General features: G+C 42.8%; 1 protein-coding gene across 2 annotated transcripts in view; it reads right to left on the reverse strand.

Annotated features, from left to right (window-relative positions):
* LOC146575425 (beta-1,4 N-acetylgalactosaminyltransferase 2-like) overlaps positions 1 to 21165 on the reverse strand; it is a 50611-nt gene that overhangs the window by 22227 nt on the left and 7219 nt on the right. The window contains exons 2-6 of one of the 2 annotated variants that reach the window (XM_085270143.1): positions 15394 to 15533; positions 13971 to 14157; positions 13672 to 13778; positions 12798 to 12835; positions 11248 to 11314 (exon numbers count right to left, since the gene is read on the reverse strand). In XM_085270143.1, coding sequence (XP_085126269.1) covers positions 11248 to 11314; positions 12798 to 12835; positions 13672 to 13778; positions 13971 to 14157; positions 15394 to 15433 — 439 coding nt within the window. In that variant the 5' untranslated portion in view covers positions 15434 to 15533. The remainder of the gene's footprint in view (positions 1 to 11247; positions 11315 to 12797; positions 12836 to 13671; positions 13779 to 13970; positions 14158 to 15393; positions 15534 to 21165) is intronic. The other variant, XM_085270142.1, reaches the window with a different exon arrangement.

A 21165-nucleotide genomic window follows, 5' to 3' on the forward strand; every position in this document is an offset into this window, starting at 1 on the left:
ACAGGATGCTAAACTGGTGCCCATTTTTTTGAGTGTGATAGGCCCAAAGACTTTTACCCTGCTAAGGAGCCTGCTACAGCCAGCAAAGCCCGGCAATAAAAGTTTCACAGAGATCGTGGACACACTGACCAAACACTTCTCGCCCAAGCCCCTCGTGATCGCTGAACGGTTCAGGTTTCACAAGCGAAACCAAGAAGAGGGTGAGTCTGTCACAATGTTCGTTGCATCGTTACGCAAATTAGCTGAACACTGTGAGTTTAAAGATGTTTTAAATGACACATTAAGAGACAGACTCGTGTGTGGTTTAAGAAATGAAGCTGCACAGAAGAAATTGCTCACGGAAAGTGACTTGACTCTTGAGAAGGCAATTAATATCAGTGTGACCATGGAAATGGCATCAAAAGAAGCCCATGCGCTACATGCTACAGACAGAGTACACAAACTAGACAATGGTAAAGCAAATGCACAGGGACCATGCTTCCGCTGTGGCAAGTTAGGACACCTTGCTAGTGATTGCTGGTGCAAAGAAATGGATTCCAACAACTGTGGAAAAAAAGGTCATGTAGCACGGGCATGCAGGAACAAAAGGACTCAAAGCCTGGAAATAAAAGAGGCACTGCAAGATTCAAAAAAGAAAGACATGTTCACACAGTTAAGCTTCATGAGGATAGAGCAAATGACTCCTCAGGTGAAGAAGTGTTGTCTGCAATAAATATGGTGCGAATACTGAAGGTGGATGAAACCTCAGATGGCTTTTGGGTCACGCCCAAACTGGAGGGACATGTTGTAAAAATGCAGATTGACACTGGGTCAAAAGCATCACTAGTGTCATATAATGTCTATAGGACATGTCTGAAGCACCGTCCACTCAAACCCTCCGACACAGTATTTAAAGGATATACTGGACATCGAGTGCCTATGAAAGGAATGGCAGAGGTGACTGTTCAATACAATGGCCAAACTGCTAAGCTGCCTGTGTATGTTACGCAGAAGAACTGCCCTGCTATAATGGGACGTGTGTGGCTCAAAACAATCAGACTCAACTGGCAAGGAGTGAGAAAGCTGTTGCATGGTTCCTCTCAGCTACAGGCCATACTGGGAAAACACCAGGAGGTTTTTCGTGAGGAACTGGGCAGCATGAAAAAAATTACAGTGAAGCTGCATCTCAAGCCTGACTCCAAGCCAGTCTTTATGAAGGCTAGACCTGTGCCGTACGCCATTCGGCCCAAGGTGGAGTCTAATTTAGACGCATTGGTCAAGAATGGTGTTCTGGAGCCGGTTACGACCAGCGAGTGGGCTACGCCCATCGTTCCAGTTCTTAAAAAGGACGGCGGAATCCGGATCTGCGGAGACTTCAAGGTATCCGTGAATCCTGTATTAACAGCAGAGCAGTATCCCCTTCCGCTGATTGATGACTTATTTGCTGGTCTGAGTGGAGGACAAAAGTTCAGCAAAATAGATCTCAACCAAGCTTACCTGCAAATGCACGTCGAAGAGCAGTCACGTGACATGTTGACTATTAACACACATAAGGGACTTTTCAGATTTTGCAGGTTGCCTTTTGGCATCACATCAGCTCCAGCATTGTTTCAACGAGCGATTGATCAAATCCTGAGGGGATTACCTGGTGTGCAATGCTATCTGGATGATATCCTGTGTACAGGAGCAGATGATGAAGAGCATCTGCGCAACTTGGATGCGACCCTTCAGAGGCTGAAGGAATACGGATTGAGAGTCCGTAAGGAGAAATGTGACTTTTTCCAGTCATCTGTGGAATATCTAGGGCACGTGATTGATGAAAATGGACTTCACACTGCACCTTCGAAGATCACAGCAATCGTGGATGCACCCCCACCACGAAATGTCAGTCAGTTAAAGTCTTTCTTAGGGCTGTTGAACTACTACGGACGGTTCATACCCAACTTGGCATCACTCCTGAAACCACTGCACAACCTGCTACGCAAGGAAGAAGCATGGGAGTGGACAGCAAGCTGCCAAGAGGCCTTTCAAAAGGCAAAGGATTCACTGACTGCATCTGAGGTGCTAACCCACTTCAATCCCAAGTTCCCAATTCAGCTTGCTTGTGATGCTTCTCCCTATGGGGTGGGGGCAGTGATTTCCCACATTCTCCCAAATGGCGAAGAAAGGCCAATTGCATTCCCATCAAGGACATTATCCAAGGACGTTGATCCAAGATGGCGCCGCGTAAGGATGCCCTGGTGCTTCAGTGCGTTACTTTTGTTTTGTTTTTGTGCATAACTTCTGTGTCTGGGCACTCCTCTGGATATTCTTACACCAGAGAAGAGCTTCTTAACTACAGGACTACAACACCTGTGGATTTACTTCCAATATTTGTCGCATCTGCGGCAGATTTACTGCAGACTCTGATCAGGAAAGTGAGACGCCGAAAGAGAGGTAAGCGAGCCGGCGCACTGGTGCGTCTGAGGAGACGTGGACTGCGAACTGCTCTTCCTGGGATCTTCCTTTCCAATGTACGCTCACTCAGGAATAAAATAGACGAGCTGGCCCTGATTAGAAGCATGAACAGAGACTTTGCCTCCTCCTGTGTCTTATGTTTTACGGAGTCGTGGCTCTGTGAGGACATCCCGGACAGCGCGCTCAAGCTGGAGGGCTTTCATTTGCTGCGCGCGGACCGGCAGGCCTCTCTCTCTGGTAAGACCAAAGGTGGAGGTGTCTGCTTCTACATTAATAGTGGCTGGTGCACAGATGTAACAGTGATTGCTCAGCACTGCTCTTCCTCTCTGGAATACCTTTTTATTCACTGCAAACCGTTTTATTCTCCGCGGGAGTTTGCTTCATTCATCCTGGCCGCTGTTTACATCCCGCCAGATGCAGATGCGCAGGCAGCTCAGTGCGCACTCGCGGAGCAGATACTGCACATGGAGCGGACATTCCCGGACTCTCTCATCATTGCTCTTGGGGACTTTAACAAAGCCAATCTGAGCCATGAGCTTCCCAAATACAAGCAGTATATTAAATGCCCGACCAGAGAGGAGAGGACATTAGACCACTGTTACAGCACGATCAGGGGGGCCTATCGTGCGGTGCCCCGCGCTTCACTCGGACTTTCTGACCACGTCATGATCCACCTAATCCCCGCATACAGACAGAGGCTGAAGCTCTCCAAACCTGTCGTGAGGACCAAAAAACTGTGGAGCAACGAGGCTGTGGAGGAGCTTCGCACGTGTTTGGAGTCTACAGACTGGGACACAATGAAGGCTGCTTCTAACAGCTTGGACGAGTTCACGGACACTGTCACCTCCTATATCCACTTCTGTGAGGACAGCATTGTGCCATCACGCACCAGGGTGAGTTATAACAATGACAAACCCTGGTTTACTCCTAAACTCAAAAAGCTGTGGCTGGAAAAGAGAAAGCCGTTCAGAAGCGGAGACAGGGACTGCTACAGAGAGGCCAAGTACAGGTTCACTAAAGAAGTGGACATTGCTAAACATCAGCACTCTGAGAAGATGCAGCAGCAGATCTCAGAGAATGACTCGGCCTCTGTGTGGAAAGGTTTTAGGAATATCACCAACTACAAGCCTAAAACCCCCCACTCCACTGATGACTTGCTCTTGGCCAACACCCTCAACGACTTCTACTGCCGTTTTGACGAGCCATCAGGCAGCCTTCACACCTCCAACGGCCCCAACAATAGAGACACTTTGGACACTCATTCCCCCACCTCTCCCCCCTCCATAGAGCCATCACCACCTTCAATCACTTCACCTGCAACACCCCCCTCCTCACCCCACACAAAAGAGGATTTCACACCACCTCCTCCCACCACAACTCTTCATATTCATGAAGAAGGTGTGAGGAAGCAGTTTAAGAGTCTGAATGCTCGAAAAGCTCCCGGCCCAAACGGTGTGTCTCCTGCCACCCTCAGACACTGTGCAAACGAGCTGGCCCCAGTGTTTTCTGGCATTTTCAACTCCTCACTGCAGGCATGTCATGTGCCTGCCTGCTTCAAGTCCTCTACCATAATCCCTGTCCCCAAGAAACCTAGGATCACTGGACTAAATGACTACAGACCCGTGGCTCTGACATCTGTGGTCATGAAGTCATTTGAGCGCCTAGTTCTCTCCCATCTCAAGACCCTCACGGCCCCCCTCCTGGACCCCCTGCAGTTTGCATACAGAGCCAACAGGTCTGTAGATGACGCCATCAACATGGCCCTACACTTCATCCTGCAGCATCTGGACTCCCCAGGAACCTACGCCAGGATCCTGTTTGTGGACTTCAGCTCTGCCTTCAATACCATCCTTCCAGACCATCTCCAAGGCAAGCTTTCCCAAATGAATGTGCCTGATCCCATCTGCCGGTGGATCACTGACTTCCTGACGGACAGGAAGCAGCATGTGAGGCTGGGAAAGAATGTCTCGGACTCCCGGACCATCAGCACCGGCTCCCCTCAGGGCTGTGTTCTTTCTCCTCTGCTCTTCTCCCTGTACACCAACTGCTGCACCTCCACCCACCAGTCTGTCAAGCTAATCAAGTTTGCAGATGACACCACCGTTATTGGACTCATCTCGGACGGGGATGAGTCTGCCTACAGGAGGGAGGTTGAACGTCTGGTGTCCTGGTGCAGCCACAACAACCTGGTGCTGAATGCCCAGAAGACAGTGGAGATTATTGTGGACTTCAGGAAGCACACAGCCCCACTCCCCCCCATCATCCTGACTGACACCCCCATCACCTCTGTGGACTCATTCCGCTTCCTGGGTAGCACCATCACCCAGGACCTGAAGTGGGAGCCCACCATCACCTCCGTCATTAAGAAAGCCCAGCAGAGGATGTACTTCCTGAGGCAGCTGAAGAAATTCAACCTGCCAACACGGACGATGATGCAATTCTACACTGCAATCATCGAGTCCATCCTCACCTCCTCCATCACCGTGTGGTACGCTGGAACCACTATCAGGGACAAACAGAGACTGCAGCGTGTTGTGCGCTCTGCTGAGAAGGTGATTGGCTGCAGACTCCCATCTCTGCAGGACCTGTACAGCTCCAGGACACTGGGGCGTGCAGCTCGGATCTCAGCTGACCCTTCTCACCCTGGACACAGTCTGTTTGACCTGCTCCCCTCAGGCAGGAGGCTCCGGTCCATTCGCACCAGAACCTCTCACCATAAGAACAGTTTCTTCCCCTCTGCTGTTGGACACATGAACAATAACCGTATGACTGTTCCCACCACTAACACATGACCCTACGCTGTGTTCACTGCATCATTCCATGTTTGGCACTGATCACCACCTGCACTCATGTATATATCATGTATATATCTATCTATCTACTTAGCACTTTTAATTCTTATTCTCATTTTTATTTTCATGTCTATTTAAGCGTAATTTATGACAGTATGTTTGCACTGAAGCACCGCAGCAATTTCCTAATGTTGTAAACCTGCTCAACATTTGGCAATAAAACCTTTCTGATTCTGATTCTGATTAAACACAGCAGAGTCCAACTATGCTCAGCTGGAACGAGAGGCGCTGAGCATTGTATTCAGTGTTCGGAAATTCCACCAGTACCTGTACGGTAGGAAGTTTACACTGTTTACTGACCATAGGCCTCTCACAACCATCCTGGGACCCTATACAGGGATTCCATCTCTTGCTGCTTCACGTCTCCAGAGGTGGGCGTTGATATTGTCAGGACATTCTTATGACATCAAGTATTGCAAATCGGAGTCTCATTGCAATGCAGATGGGTTGTCCAGGTTACCCCTTCCTGTTAAAAAACCCGTCTCTGACACAGTTGAGATCCTCTACTTCAGGGAGGTAGAGACAGCACCTGTTTCGGCTGTGCAGGTGAAAAAGGCATCCAGAATTGACCCTGTGTTGGCAGCAGTGCTGGACTGGATCATTAAGGGTCTGCCTGCAAGTAAGGGTGTAGACCTGAAGGCTTTCCTGGGAAAGCGGGCGGAGCTTTCTGTTCAGGCGGGATGTTTGCTGTGGGGGAGGAGAGTCATCATTCCCATGTCATTGCGACCAAAACTGTTGAAGCAACTGCATGCAGGACATAGTGGAATAGTGAGAATGAAGGAAATAGCGAGAAGCTATTTTTGGTGGCCAAATATGGACAAACAGATTGAGGAGATTGCTAAAAACTGCTCTTCGTGTCAGATGGTCCGGAAAAACCCACCACTTGCTCCTCTCCATCCCTGGGAGTTCCCACAGGAGCCATGGCATTGGGTACACATTGACTTTGCAGGTCCATACGAGGACAAAATGTTTCTTGTAGCAGTAAATGGCCTGAAGTGACCATCATGAAATCAGTCACCACTGAAAAGACCATAGAAGCTCTAGGAGAAATGTTCAGTAGGTTTGGATCTCCTACTCAGATAGTCTCTGACAATGGACCTCAACTGGTTTCACAGGAAATGGAGGCTTTCCTACAGGCTAATGGAGTGCAGCACATTACGTCAGCTCCATACCATCCTGCAACGAATGGTCTTGCAGAAAGGTTTGTTCAGACAATGAAACATGCACTGAAAACATCACAAGGCCAAGGAACACTGCATCAGAGACTGCACAAGTTTCTGCTTAACTACCGGAATAGTCCACATGCTACCACAAGGACATCTCCTGCCAACGCAATGTTCAAAAGAGATCTGCGCACTACCTTTGATCTTTTGAAACCCTCAACTGTGAAGGACACTGTACAAAAACAAGAGAAACAAATCATGTACAGGGGTCAAAAGGTCAAGGACAGAGTCTTCAGCACCGGCGAGTAAGTGCAGGCCAGGAACTACCGAGGAGTACACAAGTGGGTTCCTGCAACTGTCATTGCTCAAACTGGTCCAGTTTCATATACAGTTCAGGTGGCCGATGGAGTGTGGAGAAGACACGTGGATCAGCTACTCCGGTCCGCACCAGTGTCTGCAGAAGGGTCTTGCGGAGATCTTGGAAATGCACTCATCGACTCGGCAGCCCCTTCACACACACAAGTAGAGAACTCCACCACATCAGGAACAGTGGTTCCACCTGTAAATGAGACTGTAAGAGAGACTGAGACATCTTCGGTGTCAGGAACAAAGGCTCCACAAGAGAGCACACAGACTGATGTTACCCCAACAGAGAGCGGCGGCCTCCTGTTCGTCTGAGTTATTAGATGGCACCTGACCCAAATGAACGGGGCAGAATAATCCCCATGGGTCATGGGGGAGGTTGAGGTAGTCCACCCTCACTCCCCAAGATAGCAATTAAAAGAGTTGGTGTTGTAACCTTACAGTTAATAAGAGGTGAAATGTTTGTGAGGCCATTACTGTCATGTGCCAGTGAAGACTGAAGTTTGTGAGTAGATCACCTGTTTATTTCGTAGTACATCCTTTGTAAGAGGGGAGGAGATGTTGTGTATTTTGGGTTATAACAGGACCCGTAGCGGTCACGCCCAGATGCATTATGGGATAAAAAGCTTTAGGCTGTCGCTCGGGCTAGCTCCATGTTAAGTTATGCCGTTATAATAAATACCTCAAGTTACGTCGTGGTCCGAGTATCATTGTTATACTAGTAACCCGGAGTGAAGATATAACACTTCTTGCTGTGAGGCAACAGTGTTAACTACCACGCTAGCCCAGCCAAAATTAATTAGTTACTGATAATTGACAACAACAATATGAAGCCCTGAACTTTACCAAATAAGATTCATGTAAAACCACCAATACTACGCTGATTGAGGAGACACGATGTCTAAAATTGTATGGAGCTATGGAGGCAAGTCCAAGGGAAAACCATCATAATATAAAAAGATGTAATAAAAAAGGGTAGGGTTGCAGGGTAGTGCTTTTAAAAAAGTGTCAAGATACCTTGTAAGAAAAAGAACACATGTATATGTCTTTGTCTTCTAAATTTTATCACATTACTCTTTTATGAATTCAGTCTTTTGAGATTGCAATTTTTATTTTACACATGTTACAGGAAAAAAATTATAAAAATCTAAAAAAAAAGTAATAACGGCTAGTTTAATGTGTTACTGACAGAAATAATGGAGAGCCAGCAATCTTTGTAGAACATAACAGATAATTACCACCTAGACAGTGGAAGGATCAGACACACTTTAGGCTGAGTACATGAAAACCCTTCATTTGACCTTCATTGACCTTAATGTGTGAGTCAGCAGTGCAATCAACAACTGTTCAAAAGGACCAGTGCAGCTCTCCATCCACATTCCAATGTAAGGAACCAACACCCACTGATGTCTATAAATAAAGACCAGGGCAGTGGTGGAGCACGAGTCCCTGAGCTCTCACTCTCGTGCAGGTGCTCTGTGGCTGTCCTTGATGCAAGTAAAACTGTGTGTTTCTCCTCTCTGATTCTCAGCTGAAGTGTTTTAGAATACATCTCTTGACACAGTGTCTCACTCAAGTTAATCTGATATTTGTGTTTAGTCAAGACTCTTGCCCACGTAAAAGATCACTCATGTGTTTTGTGTTTGTTTAAGTCGAATTAGTCACTCACCCCAGTTTAAATTATTTGTAAATATCTTTAAGTCTTTAACTACTTCTTCTGCCTTGTTGTTTTGCCTGAGTCCCGCACTTGAGTTGTGTTACCATTTGTTTTCTAAACATAATAAAGTGTTTTGTGAAGGCACTGGAAACAATTCTTCCAAACACCAAACATGTATTCTATTAGACCACAATATTGTGTTCTGGTTTTAGCAAATAATTTATATACATTTAGAAAAAGAAAAAGTTCTTCTTCCATGGTCTCAATGAACTCCACCCCTACATTTTTGAATCAGCCACATAAGACCCACAACTGTACTTTGCTTAGCCTGCAACCTGTCAGTTGCCTCTGGAGTCCCACAGGCTCTACAAGCCGCAGCCCCTTGTTGCCAATTTAGAAATGCAGCACATGATCCACTCAGATTCACTGTTCCCAGCCTCCCTCAGAGTGCAGTTGAGGTGTGATGGGGCGTGGTTCGTGGCACACTGCGGTGGAGGAAAACACACCTGAGCTGCATGAGATCATCACGCCTCTCTCCATAAAAGAGTGAACTGGGGCCTGAGTGTTGTTATTGTGTATGTGTGGCTGGCAGGTGAAAAGCTGCAGCCAAGTGTAAAACAAACGTCAACAGAATAAAGAAGTGTTTGAAAGTGTGACAATGTGGTAGGATCTGCCATGCGTCTTCTACAGCTATTACTTCCAGGCTTTACTACTGCAATTCATTATTATCAGGATGTCCAAAAAACTCACTGAAAAGCCTTCAGCTAATCCAAAATGCTGCAGCAAGAGTCCTGACAGGGACTAGAAAAAGAGAGCATATTTCTCCTGTTTTGGCTTCCCTTCATTGGCTTCCTGTTAAATCCAGAATTGAATTCAAAATCCTGCTCCTCACATACAAGGTCTTAAATAATCAGGCCCCATCTTATCTTAATGACCTTGTAGTACCATATCACCCTATTAGAGCACTTCGCTCTCGCTCTGCAGGCCTACTTGTTGTTCCTAGAGTATTTAAAAGTAGAATGGGAGGCAGAGCCTTCAGTTTTCAGGCCCCTCTTCTGTGGAACCAGCTTCCAGTTTGGATTCAGGAGACAGACACTATCTCTACTTTCAAGATTAGGCTTCAAACTTTCCTTTTTGCTAAAGCATATAGTTAGGGCTGGACCAGGTGACCCTGAATCCTCCCTTAGTTATGCTGCAATAGACGTAGGCTGCCGGGGGATTCCCATGATGCATTGAGTTTTTCCTTTCCAGTCACCTTTCTCACTCACTATGTGTTAACAGACCTCTCTGCATTGAATCATATCTGTTATTAATCTCTGTCTCTCTTCCACAGCATGTCTTTATCCTGTCTTCCTTCTCTCACCCTGAAAAGGATAAGCGGAAGCGAATGAATGGAAAAAAAAATGGAATAAATTAAATTACAGTGGGAATTGAAGATGGCCCCTGCCTGCAGCATACCCTCACCAGGTCTGTCCAGAATTTTCTGCCACAACTGATCACCAGGTGGTGATGAACTAGCGGCGCATCTCATCTCTGCACATGAGTGTCCATGATTTATGGCTGCAGATTTGATAATACGATTACAAAACTGACCATCAACCTTCTACATAGTGTTCTGGTGCCACATTCACTTATGAATACCCTCAATCGTGGTGTTATGTTGTCGTTAACACTGAAGTCCAGTAACAGAACTCCATTCAGATATAACAGCCTATTCCTCCCTATGACACCTCTCCAGGTCCCGCTATCATTGCCCATGTGAAGTTATGGAGTAGAACAATGGAATCCCCAGATGGCACACTTCCCAGCACTCCAACAAATGACCCCAAGAAGGCTGAGCACTCTGAAGTGTCATTTGGCACACAGACAAATGATAGTCAGGACCTTTTCCCCAACCCAAAGGCATAGAGAAGCAACTTCTCATTCATTGGAGAAAATCTCAATGTCTGGAAAGAAAACTTGTTGGAGGGTGGAGGATTCAAGTATACTCCCACCATGGTGGTAGTTGGACCCATGTAGCTTCTTTGGTCTGAGGCCTGCTAGCCTCCACGGGAAAAGCCCTGGCCATCAGGTGTGGCTAGAGAAATTGAACTCAGAACCTTGAGTCTTACACTCCAGGCCACTAAACTAAACCCAGTCATATTCCAAGAACACTGAACAAGAGGGGCGCTGCTGCAACAGCTGTGACCGGTACATACTGGGCCTGTAAGGCTACTCAGTCCTCTCAGTTTAGCTGGGGTACTGGGGTATTTAGAAATTAGAGGCAATTAGAACTGGGGGAGTCCCCTCACCAACTCCTTCCAAGCTCTGCACTGAAGTAATACTCATATGATCAAACTTCCTGTATTCGGGTGCTGGTCCCACAGATCAACAAGTGCAATCCCCTTAGTTCTGACTACCTTTCCTCTCTTTGTTACCATTCAAATAAACTTCTCCAGTTTGAATGATATTCCAATGTAATTGCTGTAGACGCTGTACTGGTATGGATCAGTGTATCAATGTCTTGTTCACTCTTGGCATATAGTTTACCTTACACCTAGCTTTTACTAGTCTTCCGCTGCTCAAATTTTCATCCAAAATAATTATATAAATATTAGCATTTTCTGTACAGTGTTCATCCTTCTATTGGGGACACAGGAACAAAAAACAATGAAACAAAGAGAAAAAAAGCAAGCTAATAATATTCAATAATTAAAAATAACAAAAGAAAAAACCCAAACCAATGTTAATTTGGTACCAGTGTATATATAAATTTACCTTTGACTTGGAAACTCACCTTGAACAGTGGCCTCTGCAGTTGGAGTTTCTGTGGTTAGGACACCATTTGACACAGTTAAGAAAACCTAGAATAGAAACACATGAATAAACTAAAAAGCACTCTGAGTAATTTTAGCAATACCAATACTACTACCACCTCCACAAAACTGCACCACCACTCAAGCTGTCTTTTTAAACCAGAAGAAAGCTTTAAAGTGAGACGGAAACTGAGAACCTGATGCAAATACATATTTTTCAGCGTTCCTATAGTTTTATAGCATTCAGTGCATATCAGGTGCACTACACAGCCCAAAGGGTGTGTGGTCTGTCTTGTTAGATTGCAAAATAGTGGGAAACGCAAGTACGCACAGCTTCTTCAACTGAGGACAGTTTGAATTATATTGTGAAATCCACTGTCCTGCAAGCATAGGTTTCAGTGCGTGAATCTTAAAAGTAAAAATTTAGGAATATGAAATAAACCTGCCACCCCAACTTATGTAGAGATTGCAAGAGGGTGCTTTTAGACAAATGTCAAAGGCTAATAAAGTTAAAATCTATCATGTGAGCTTGTGCTGTTTGAGAAATTTCAAAATCAACTACCAAAAGGGGCTGTAATTGATAATTGTCAGCTATTATTGTAGTGGTAAGACTACACACGTAAGACTAGAACCTCATGGAAGAAAATTTATAAAAGCTTGTCGTCCTTTTGGTCATTGCTGTTTCAATGTACTGCTAGACTGATTTTATACATAAAAAACTGTACTAAATGATATCTCCATGCCCTGTTCCAGGTTCAAAATTTAGCCTATTTCTCTGGTCAATGTACAATAATGTCCTTCATTATTTCTTCTGGTCTAGTCTCAAGGCCAATGAACTAACAACTATAACAAGTATCTGTTGCTCATGTGATACATATCGTATCACAAATCAGGTGATTCCTGCTGTTTTTTTGAAAACTGCCACGTCAGCTAAAAAATGGGTGGAGTGCCCACTCTGGGTGACAACAAATTGTGGCAGGATCAGCCTGATATTATTTGTATCCCATACTGACTATGCAGATTGTATACCAAGCCTTGTTTGCCACACATGAATGCAATAATACATTTTTTGACAGTTGGTATATAGTATATAATTCTCTTGGCATAAAAATGAGAAAATGTGAACTTAAATTCAGAATATGATACTGGCTCTCAAAATCAAAGCATTTTCAGTAGCAAGCTCTATAAAATCCCAAGGTCACCCAATATGGCTGCTGTACATTGATTAAAAAATCATGTCAAAGAAGAAAGAAGTATAATTGCTTGTAATATTTACAAAAATCCCCAGATTTGTACATCAAAATTAGTGACAGTCTCAGAGGTGATCAGAGACAATTAATTATGTTTAACTTTTCAGTACAATTTAATTGTTTTGAACATCATTGCCTTTTATAAAATAAAATAAGCATACACATCTTTGAACTTTACAAACATTCAGCAGCCAACTTTTATAAACCAGCCAACCTCTACCATTCAGTCAGGCAGATCTGGGTGAGATCTGCCTGTTTCTAATCTGTGATATCAGACCAACCTTATAGCTCGTTCCTTCTTCAGCATGCAGAGCTAAACCTGAAATAAAAACTACCTTCAGTGTCACTTAGTCCTTCTACTCAAATACACATATTCACATCATCTTTTCACTTTACACCAGTGTTGCAAGGTGAGTTCTTGAGGAAACCTCAGCTATCTTTCACTCAGTTTTTTATACGTTTTAAAATATTACGGTTTTTGTGCAATTTTTTGTCCCATTAACATGATTGGGACCACACTACAAGTGTGGTTGCTGGTTTAGCTCGCTGGGGTGAGCTGTGTTTTAGCTAACTGAGATAAGCAGGCGTTCTGAGAGCGGGAGGCGTGAATTCCAGTCTTTCTCGTGGTAACATTTTTTTCAGCAGACAGTGCAGTTTCTTCTGCACACCGGTTTGGCTTGCTGGCATGAGCACCGTTGTAGCTCACTGAGATGAGCAGGCACCCTGACAACGGGGGGCGTAGGTTTGACTATCTGTGGCCTTTCAGCTTTTTTACCTCTTTTCAGCAGATAGTCCTGCTTCTTCAGCAGTTTTTCAAAGACCATTTCCACTACATGGCATTCACCTGCCATTTTCACAGGAAATGTAGCTTTTTCTAGCTGTTTTTTAAATGACTTAAGTTTACCTAGTCAATTGACTCTGAATCACCAAATAACTACTTCTTTGCAGATGTATTTGTTCAGTGCTGTTTTTGATCTGACTACTGACAGCTTACTTTTATAAAAACTACTATGATCACTTTCATGTTAACCTTATGTTCATAAACAATTGTGAACCATGGCCTTGTTGCCTTCCTATTCTATTTGTATTTATATTTTTATAGGAACATAAAAACTAAAACATTGGTGACCGAAGCATATGTTGAGCTTAACATACCTGGTATCGCAGTTGCAGTCAAGGGTCGTACTATAACGCCCTGGATAGGATACTGCAGAGGAGAGTTAGGCAAAGCAAAAAGTAGCTTGGATAGTATTGAATTAGTCCTGTTGAAGAGATGGATTTGGAAAAAATTAAACAAAATAATTTTGAATGCTCAGTATGACACCCCCCCCCCCCCCACACACACACACACACACACACACACACACACACACACACACATTTTAATTCATTTATTACTGCACTGTAAGTCTAACAGTTCACGGAAAGCTCGCACCCATACATCCATCTTCTACCTGGCTTTGTATTGCTGGAACTCTTTAGCTCGTCGCTGCATTAATTCCTCATACTGGTCTTTTGGGATTTGGTCTTTGAGAACTGTAAAGCCATCAGGACAGGTGCATGGACCAGGTAAGCGATGTTGTGTGGGCAAAGATGACTTATAATTTAGAGATCCTGAAGGGTCCCTGTAATATGGAAGTCCTGAAGAGTCACAATTCAACATCAACATTTAAATGAACTACTACAGTCAAGTATAAAAGAAAGTATGTCCTTATATGATGTGATCCTTATGGCAGCCTCAGCATGGCCATCCTAGTCATCATTAGATTCCTCCTCATCAGTCATTTCTTGGTCTAGATTGCATGGATTATATTCTGATGCAGACAATTTCTCCTCTAATGCATCCCCACCGTCAGTTTCCTGGCATCTCTCGTCCTCACCAGTGTAGTGATCAAATAAGTAGTAAAGAGCCTCACTTAGGTTATATATCACCTTGTCATGGTGCTGACACCCACTGACCTCTGAGCAAGGCCTCAAAAAAGCATTTTACACCAAATCTACGAGAAAAGTTCAATGATACAATGATGCTGCCAACAGAGGAGTTGTTGGCATGGAAGTGAGGCTCTATTGTGCAAACATTTCCAGTGTAGTTGCTAGGGAACCCAGTGTGTGCGTGTGTGTGTGTGTTTATGGCCATCTGACAAAAGAGGATGTACCTGAACTCAGTTATTTACACTAATTGTTGTCTCCACTATTAATTTCTAGTGATTGGTCATTGTTGACCGGAAACAGTAAATATGCAGTGTTGAATAAAATGAATTAGTGATCATTCTTAAATCTCCCAGAAAATTTCTGAACATATATGCAGTGCCCTCTATAATGATTGTGACAAAGACACTATCAAATAATCAATACATAATTGACGTGCAGACTTTCAGCTTCTTGGGGCGATCGTGGCTCAAGAGTAATTGGAAGGTTGTCGGTTCAAGCCCCGGCTTGGACAGTCTCGTCGTTGTGTCCTTGGGCAAGACACTTGACCCGTTGCCTACTGGTGGTGGTCAGAGGGCCCGGTGGCGCCAGTGTCCGGCAGCCTCGCCTCTGTCAGTGCGCCCCAGGGTGGCTGTGGCTACAATGTAGCTGCCATCACCAGTGTGTGAATGTGTGTGTGAATGGGTGGATGACTGGATATGTGAAGCGCTTTGGGGTCCTTAGGGACTAGTAAAGCGCTATATAAATACAGGCCATTTACCATTCTTTTCAAAGGGTCTTACAAATATTGTGCACGGGTCACTTTCAGCACTGTTTTAGCTACATCACTTTATCCTTCTCACTCAGTTGCTTCAGTCTATCTGCCATGAAAAGAAAAATGTATAACATACAAGTTTGAAGAGGACAGTTTGTCCACACACACAGACACACGATACAGGAATAATTTACCTTTGTTTTGATGTTGGAAGATTGTTGTTGGGTAGCTCATTTGCCCATTTACACGAATTCCCCATATAGAATGCAAACATGATGAACAGCACACCAACAACAGCAAATGCAAAAAGCTTTGCGTTTGTATAGATATACATCTGTTAATACACAGAAATACACATTACAGTTGGTTAATTAGCAAAGGCAAAATCTTTAACATCTAAATAGTTAAACTTCACAAATGGACATATCAGTCATATAAAATCTGTTATGTCTTTACTCACATCTTAGATATGACCGAACATGTATAAAATTAACATGAAAAATGGCTTTCTTTTAAAAAATGTTTCCTTTGCGTCTGTAAAAAAGTCCATCCTCCATCTCTCAGTTGAAGCTTTCGGTGTAATTGCCAAAAAGGAATTTTCAGTATTTGCCAAAAAAATTTAAGCTGTTGTAAATGACTTGTTGACATTTAGATGTCCTTTATTTATTTGGTTGAACAGTCTCATTTACATTAGAATTGTTTTTTAGTTTTTTGTTTTTGAAGAGTGAGCTGGCCAAGAAGGCAGCAGAAATTGAAATAAGAATAATATAGCAGCAGCATAATGATCAGGGGTGGGTTTTGATTATCGATTTATCGATTAAAATCGATTCTAGCATGGATAACGTGATATTGATTCATTAAAATCCTGAACCGATTTTTTAATATAAATTTAATTTGCCTGAAAAGCCAGAATCTCAGGTTAAACCTCACAAAATGTCAACAACCACCAAACAGCTAAAACAGTAAATGAGAGCAGGTACGCGGATTCTGCACAAAAACACAAAGCGCGGACCCGCCGACGCATCAGAATCAGTGAGATGTCGCCTTTCTCACCCGACGGCACGAGCATGTCGTCGGGGCTGAAAGCCGACAGCTCGCTGATTCTGATGTTTCAGCAGGTCTGCGCTTTGTGTTTGTGTATTTTTTGTGCTAGATTCTGAGCTGCAGGTTTTATCTCTCTCCAACCAAAATTCAATGAAACAGCAGCAAATGAAGCAGCAAACTACGCTTCACATTTGATAAACATCGTCATGAATTCCCTCTTACTTTTCCTGTTTTACTTCCACCATGATAAAATCACACTTCATGCACAGCTCTCTCTCTCTCTCTCCCCCAGTGTACTTCAACAGTTTCCCAATCTAAAAATCTGTTTTCTTCATTATTCACTTGCGCACAAGTCTACCGTTGTTTACAGCGCTGTCGGCCACTGTTTTTTTTCCTTTTAAGTACTTTCGAAAAGAAAGCCTCATTTCCGCTGTTTAATAAGCTACTGAACAAATTTAAACTTTTTAAAATTATGCAAAATTGCAAAAAGCATGGCTGTGTCTCTAATAAAACCTCTGTAACTTTGCTCTGCTTCACTTCAGCAGCATCAGGTAATGTTCATATGTTGATTAATGGTTTTCTTTCATTTTTGATCTACTGCAGAATATTTTTATAAAATCCCAGGAAAGGAAAATTACCTTCACGTTTTTCTGTGTTTTATCCTCAGCTACTTTGACACAAAAGCATCTGCTGTGATGCTCACACCTTTGATAAAGTCTCGCAAGTGTCAGCTTTCTTTTTATAGATATAAAAATATGGAAATGTACTGATAAATGATCTGAATTATAATATTTCTGACTGAGGCAAAATGTCCCCGATTCAAATCGAATCGAATCGTGGATCGAATTGATTCTAGAACTCAGTGACAATACCCAGCCTTAATAACGATAGTGGCCAGAAAAGACTGAATTGAATAAAATTTAGATACAATATCATGGAATAATAAGGATTGCAACAGAAATTATTTTTTTTATTTTATATATAAGCCCTTTGTAAACCCTTTGACTACAATCTGTTTACCAATATAAGCAGAGATATTACACATGAAAAAAACAAACAATACAGAAACACTGGAAATCACATTTTGACAGTTTATCGCCTGTATCTTCAATACTTTAAGTCCTTTTGGCTGCAAAGGGGCTCATGGGATTGGAAAAGATTAGTCCATTAGTCCAGGCAGTAGATCACAATTAGCGCCATCTGCCTGTGTTCAGACAAACTGCAATTTTAAGGCACTGGATTCATCTTTGCTTTGCCTGTTTGAAAATAAATTAATTTGAACTAAAATAATTTTGTTTTTAACATTGCAAACTAGGTCTGCACAAGTAGGATCAAAATGATAATCACAATTATTTTGGAAAAATATTAATATTTTTTTATTATTATTATTTAACTATGATGTAAACATAATACTGCTTTCACATCTTTATATTGGGACACACATTGCTTAAAAGAGAATAATTGTTAAACAATATATCATAATCTAACACAAAATTCAATCAACAGGCCACCAGTGTTGGGACTAACGCATTATTAAGTAACACGTTACAGTAACTACGTTATTATTGTGGTAACGAGCACGGTAACTAGTTATTATGCCAAAACCGGGAACGCGTTACTCGTTACTGGGGTTTAGATAGGCTCGTTATTCGTTACTTTGTGTGGTGGCTATCACGGAGCTTCCACAGATTCAATAACATTAGCAAGTGGTGGAGGCCAGCAGGTGGATGAAGGAAAAGGGAGGCAAGAGGAGAGACCCGAAGCGGCTGCTAGTCCGAGAGTGTCAGGTGAACTGAACTTCAGGTAAGAAGTTATGACCTGCAGTCTCTCTGGGTCAGATATGAACCAAGTTTAGGTGGAGTTTATTTTCATTATGCTGACTTTTTCGTGCTGGGTATTAGCTAGCATGATGGAGTTTCTATACAGCTGGGTGGTGCTATGTTACTGATGTTGAACTTTATTTTGTTCATAAGGTTAATTATTAGAGTTGCCAACCGTCCTGTAAAAAACGGAATCGTCTGGTATTCAGAGAAAATATCATGCGTTTCGTATTGAGGTGAAAAGGAATACAGTTTGTCCTGGACTTCAGTTACAATGAAAAAGACACAAAGATGGATTTATTCTGTGTTTACGCTGCACAGCTGCCTCTTCTACTCTCATCCTCTCCCCCTCCCTCTCCTGTTTCTACTTCAATCATGAAACTGATCAATGATCAGCTGATCGGCTTTTCTCTCTTGTTTATTTATCACCCACTTTGCGCCAGAAAGAGGAAACCAGCAGATGTCGCGCTAAACAACAGCAGCACGTTTAAGCTTGATCAGCTGTTGTTAGAATTTATTTAATATTAATTTCTAGTATCAGCTGATGTTGGCTGGAGCCACAGCTGTAAAGCTGCTGGTCATGATATAGTTTGGTTATCTGGTGAGAGGGAAACATGAAGATGAAACCAGGAGATGTCCTTACTGAATCATCAGAGCTGTGATGGAGAAACAGGTTTACCTTTTAGTTAACATGAATGAGTTGAAGGGAAGTTATGAACTGTTTCTGAGAGACAAATAACACCAGGATCCTTTTCTAAGTAGCTGACAGCTGGTAACTGTGCAGGGGCGGGTCTAGCAAAGTGCTGCCAGGGGTCAATGTAGGGCATTAAAAGGGAAAGAGGGACACAAGGAAATACTTTCTTATTCTCATTTAAAATGTCTCACTTTTAAAAAAATAATTATCTGAATCTTACAACAAACGATTGATAGATTGATGCATATATACCATCAGAACAGTGAACATCACTGTCACAACAGTGTTTATTTTCATTCATAGGCTTTATGATTTTTCCTATAATGGTGGGCCGGTCTCTAGTCAAAATGCCCGGGACGATTTTTTTGTCCCAGTCCAGCTCTGTATGCAGCTCATCTGCAGTGTGGTGTTACCTACATCTTCCTATTCAGAAGGCAGAATTTCTGAGTTCTGAGTACAATCGAAAACACCACGACTGCAGTTTTTGTGTTGGATGTAAAAAGCAGGCTAGGATAGAATCAGGCGTGGGATTTCTCTCGTGGAAATATGCACATTATTTTTTCCTTTCTATTGGTAGGTGGCACAGTGCACTTGTGGCAAGTAAGCAAGCTAGAAGGCAATCTTGCTGGGTATCCAGTTACGGAAGCAACACATTAACAAGAGAATTCTGAGTAAAACCAAAGTTACTCTCCCTAGTAACTAGTTACTCTGAAAGTAACTTGAAGTAACTGAGTTACTTTTGATAGAAGTAACTAGTAATGTAACTAAGTTACTAATTTAAAGTAACTTACCCAACACTGCAGGCCACTGCTTGCACTCTGCAGTCCTTATTATCAAAACCAAGTTTATCACAAAACCATAGTGATAAACTTGATCAGCTTGGAGGGGGAGCAAATTTACAAAGACAATACATTCCTAAAATCATTCCTAAATTAATCCTAATAAATTACAAGTCTTTGCAGATTAATAAAAAAGTTTATTCACTTGGTGTACTTAAGTGTAAGTGACTTAGACTTTACTCTGCAGCAACGCCATTCTCCCTTTTAAGCCTGAGCACAAGTGCAGCCATAAGAGCAAATTCATAAAATCTTAAAGACATGGCTATCGTCTATCATCGCTTCCTGGGAACTACTTAGAATAGTTTGCTTCCCTACAAACAGCAAACAGTAGTGCTTAAAAACTTTTTTTGTTAGCATATGTATTCACGTCAGTGTATGACACATGTCATCAATCTATTATTTATTTTCCATGAATCACCTTGGCACAGGTGTCTCACTGTAGTTTAGGTATGTGGATGGATGAACTGGTTCTTATATAGCCCTTTTCTACTCTTCTGAGCACTCAAAGCGCTTTACACATTCACCCATTCACACAAGCACATTTTTAGTGCTTTCTAACTAGCATTCACACACACATTCACACTCCGATGAATGCATCCGGGAGCAATCTTGCCCAAGGATTAGAAATAAGCTAGACAAGCTAGACAAGAAGCCCTGATAAATAGGGATGGGTATCGAAAACCGGTTCTTGTTGAGAACCGGTTCCCACTGTTTCAATTCCTTGGAATTGTTTGCCATTTTTGCAAACGATTCCCTTATCGATTCCAGTCGCCCCGAATGACGTCCCCACGTTGCGGAGCGTCATTTACCTGGCAGGAAACATGGCGCTCAAAAGTTTGGTTATACTTTATGAGAACAGATGACAACAGGGTAACTTGCAATACTTGCAAAGTAGATATTTCGTTTAAGGAAGGAAACACTACGAATATGCAAAAGCATTTGCTCACAAAACACGCGATAACCTTAAATGAATGTTGTGTTTTTAACTCCGCTCCGGACTCGTGAATCTCAACCCAGCAGCAGCGGTAACGTTTGCACGTCCTCTCACTTCCTATTGCAAAATGGGAAACGGATTTATCAGTTAACTTAGACCAAAACTTCTGGTCTCAGATTTGCTTATAGACCTTTCATCTAATTAGAAATCCCAGTCTTCAATTAATTCAATACAAAATACTACATAGAGTGCACTATACAGGTCATCGGATGTTCAAGATGGGTTATACGTCTACCAACAACTGCTCACACTGCCAAACCAATTCACCAGACAATTATATCCACGCTCTTTGGTTCTGTCCAACAGTTCAGAGGTTTTGGCGCGAGATATGTGAAGACTTATCAAAGTGTCTGAAATGTAACATTCCAACTTCCCCTTTTAGTGTGTTTGTTGGGCAGCTTAGATAATGTCACTTCAGAAAAGAATATCGCCCATATGGTTTTCACTGCCCTATGCATAGCCAAGAAAACAGTCCTCATGAACTGGAAAAATAAAAATAATCTTAATTCTAACCAATATAGAAATTATCTATTAGATTACATTAGTCTCGATACAGCCTCTGCCACCACATCAGA

This window comes from Mchenga conophoros, linkage group LG4 (genome assembly GCF_057382185.1).
Source record: "Mchenga conophoros isolate Kocher_MC1m ecotype Shallow Benthic linkage group LG4, M_conophoros_male_GT1.1, whole genome shotgun sequence".
Taxonomy (NCBI): Eukaryota; Metazoa; Chordata; class Actinopteri; order Cichliformes; family Cichlidae; genus Mchenga; species Mchenga conophoros.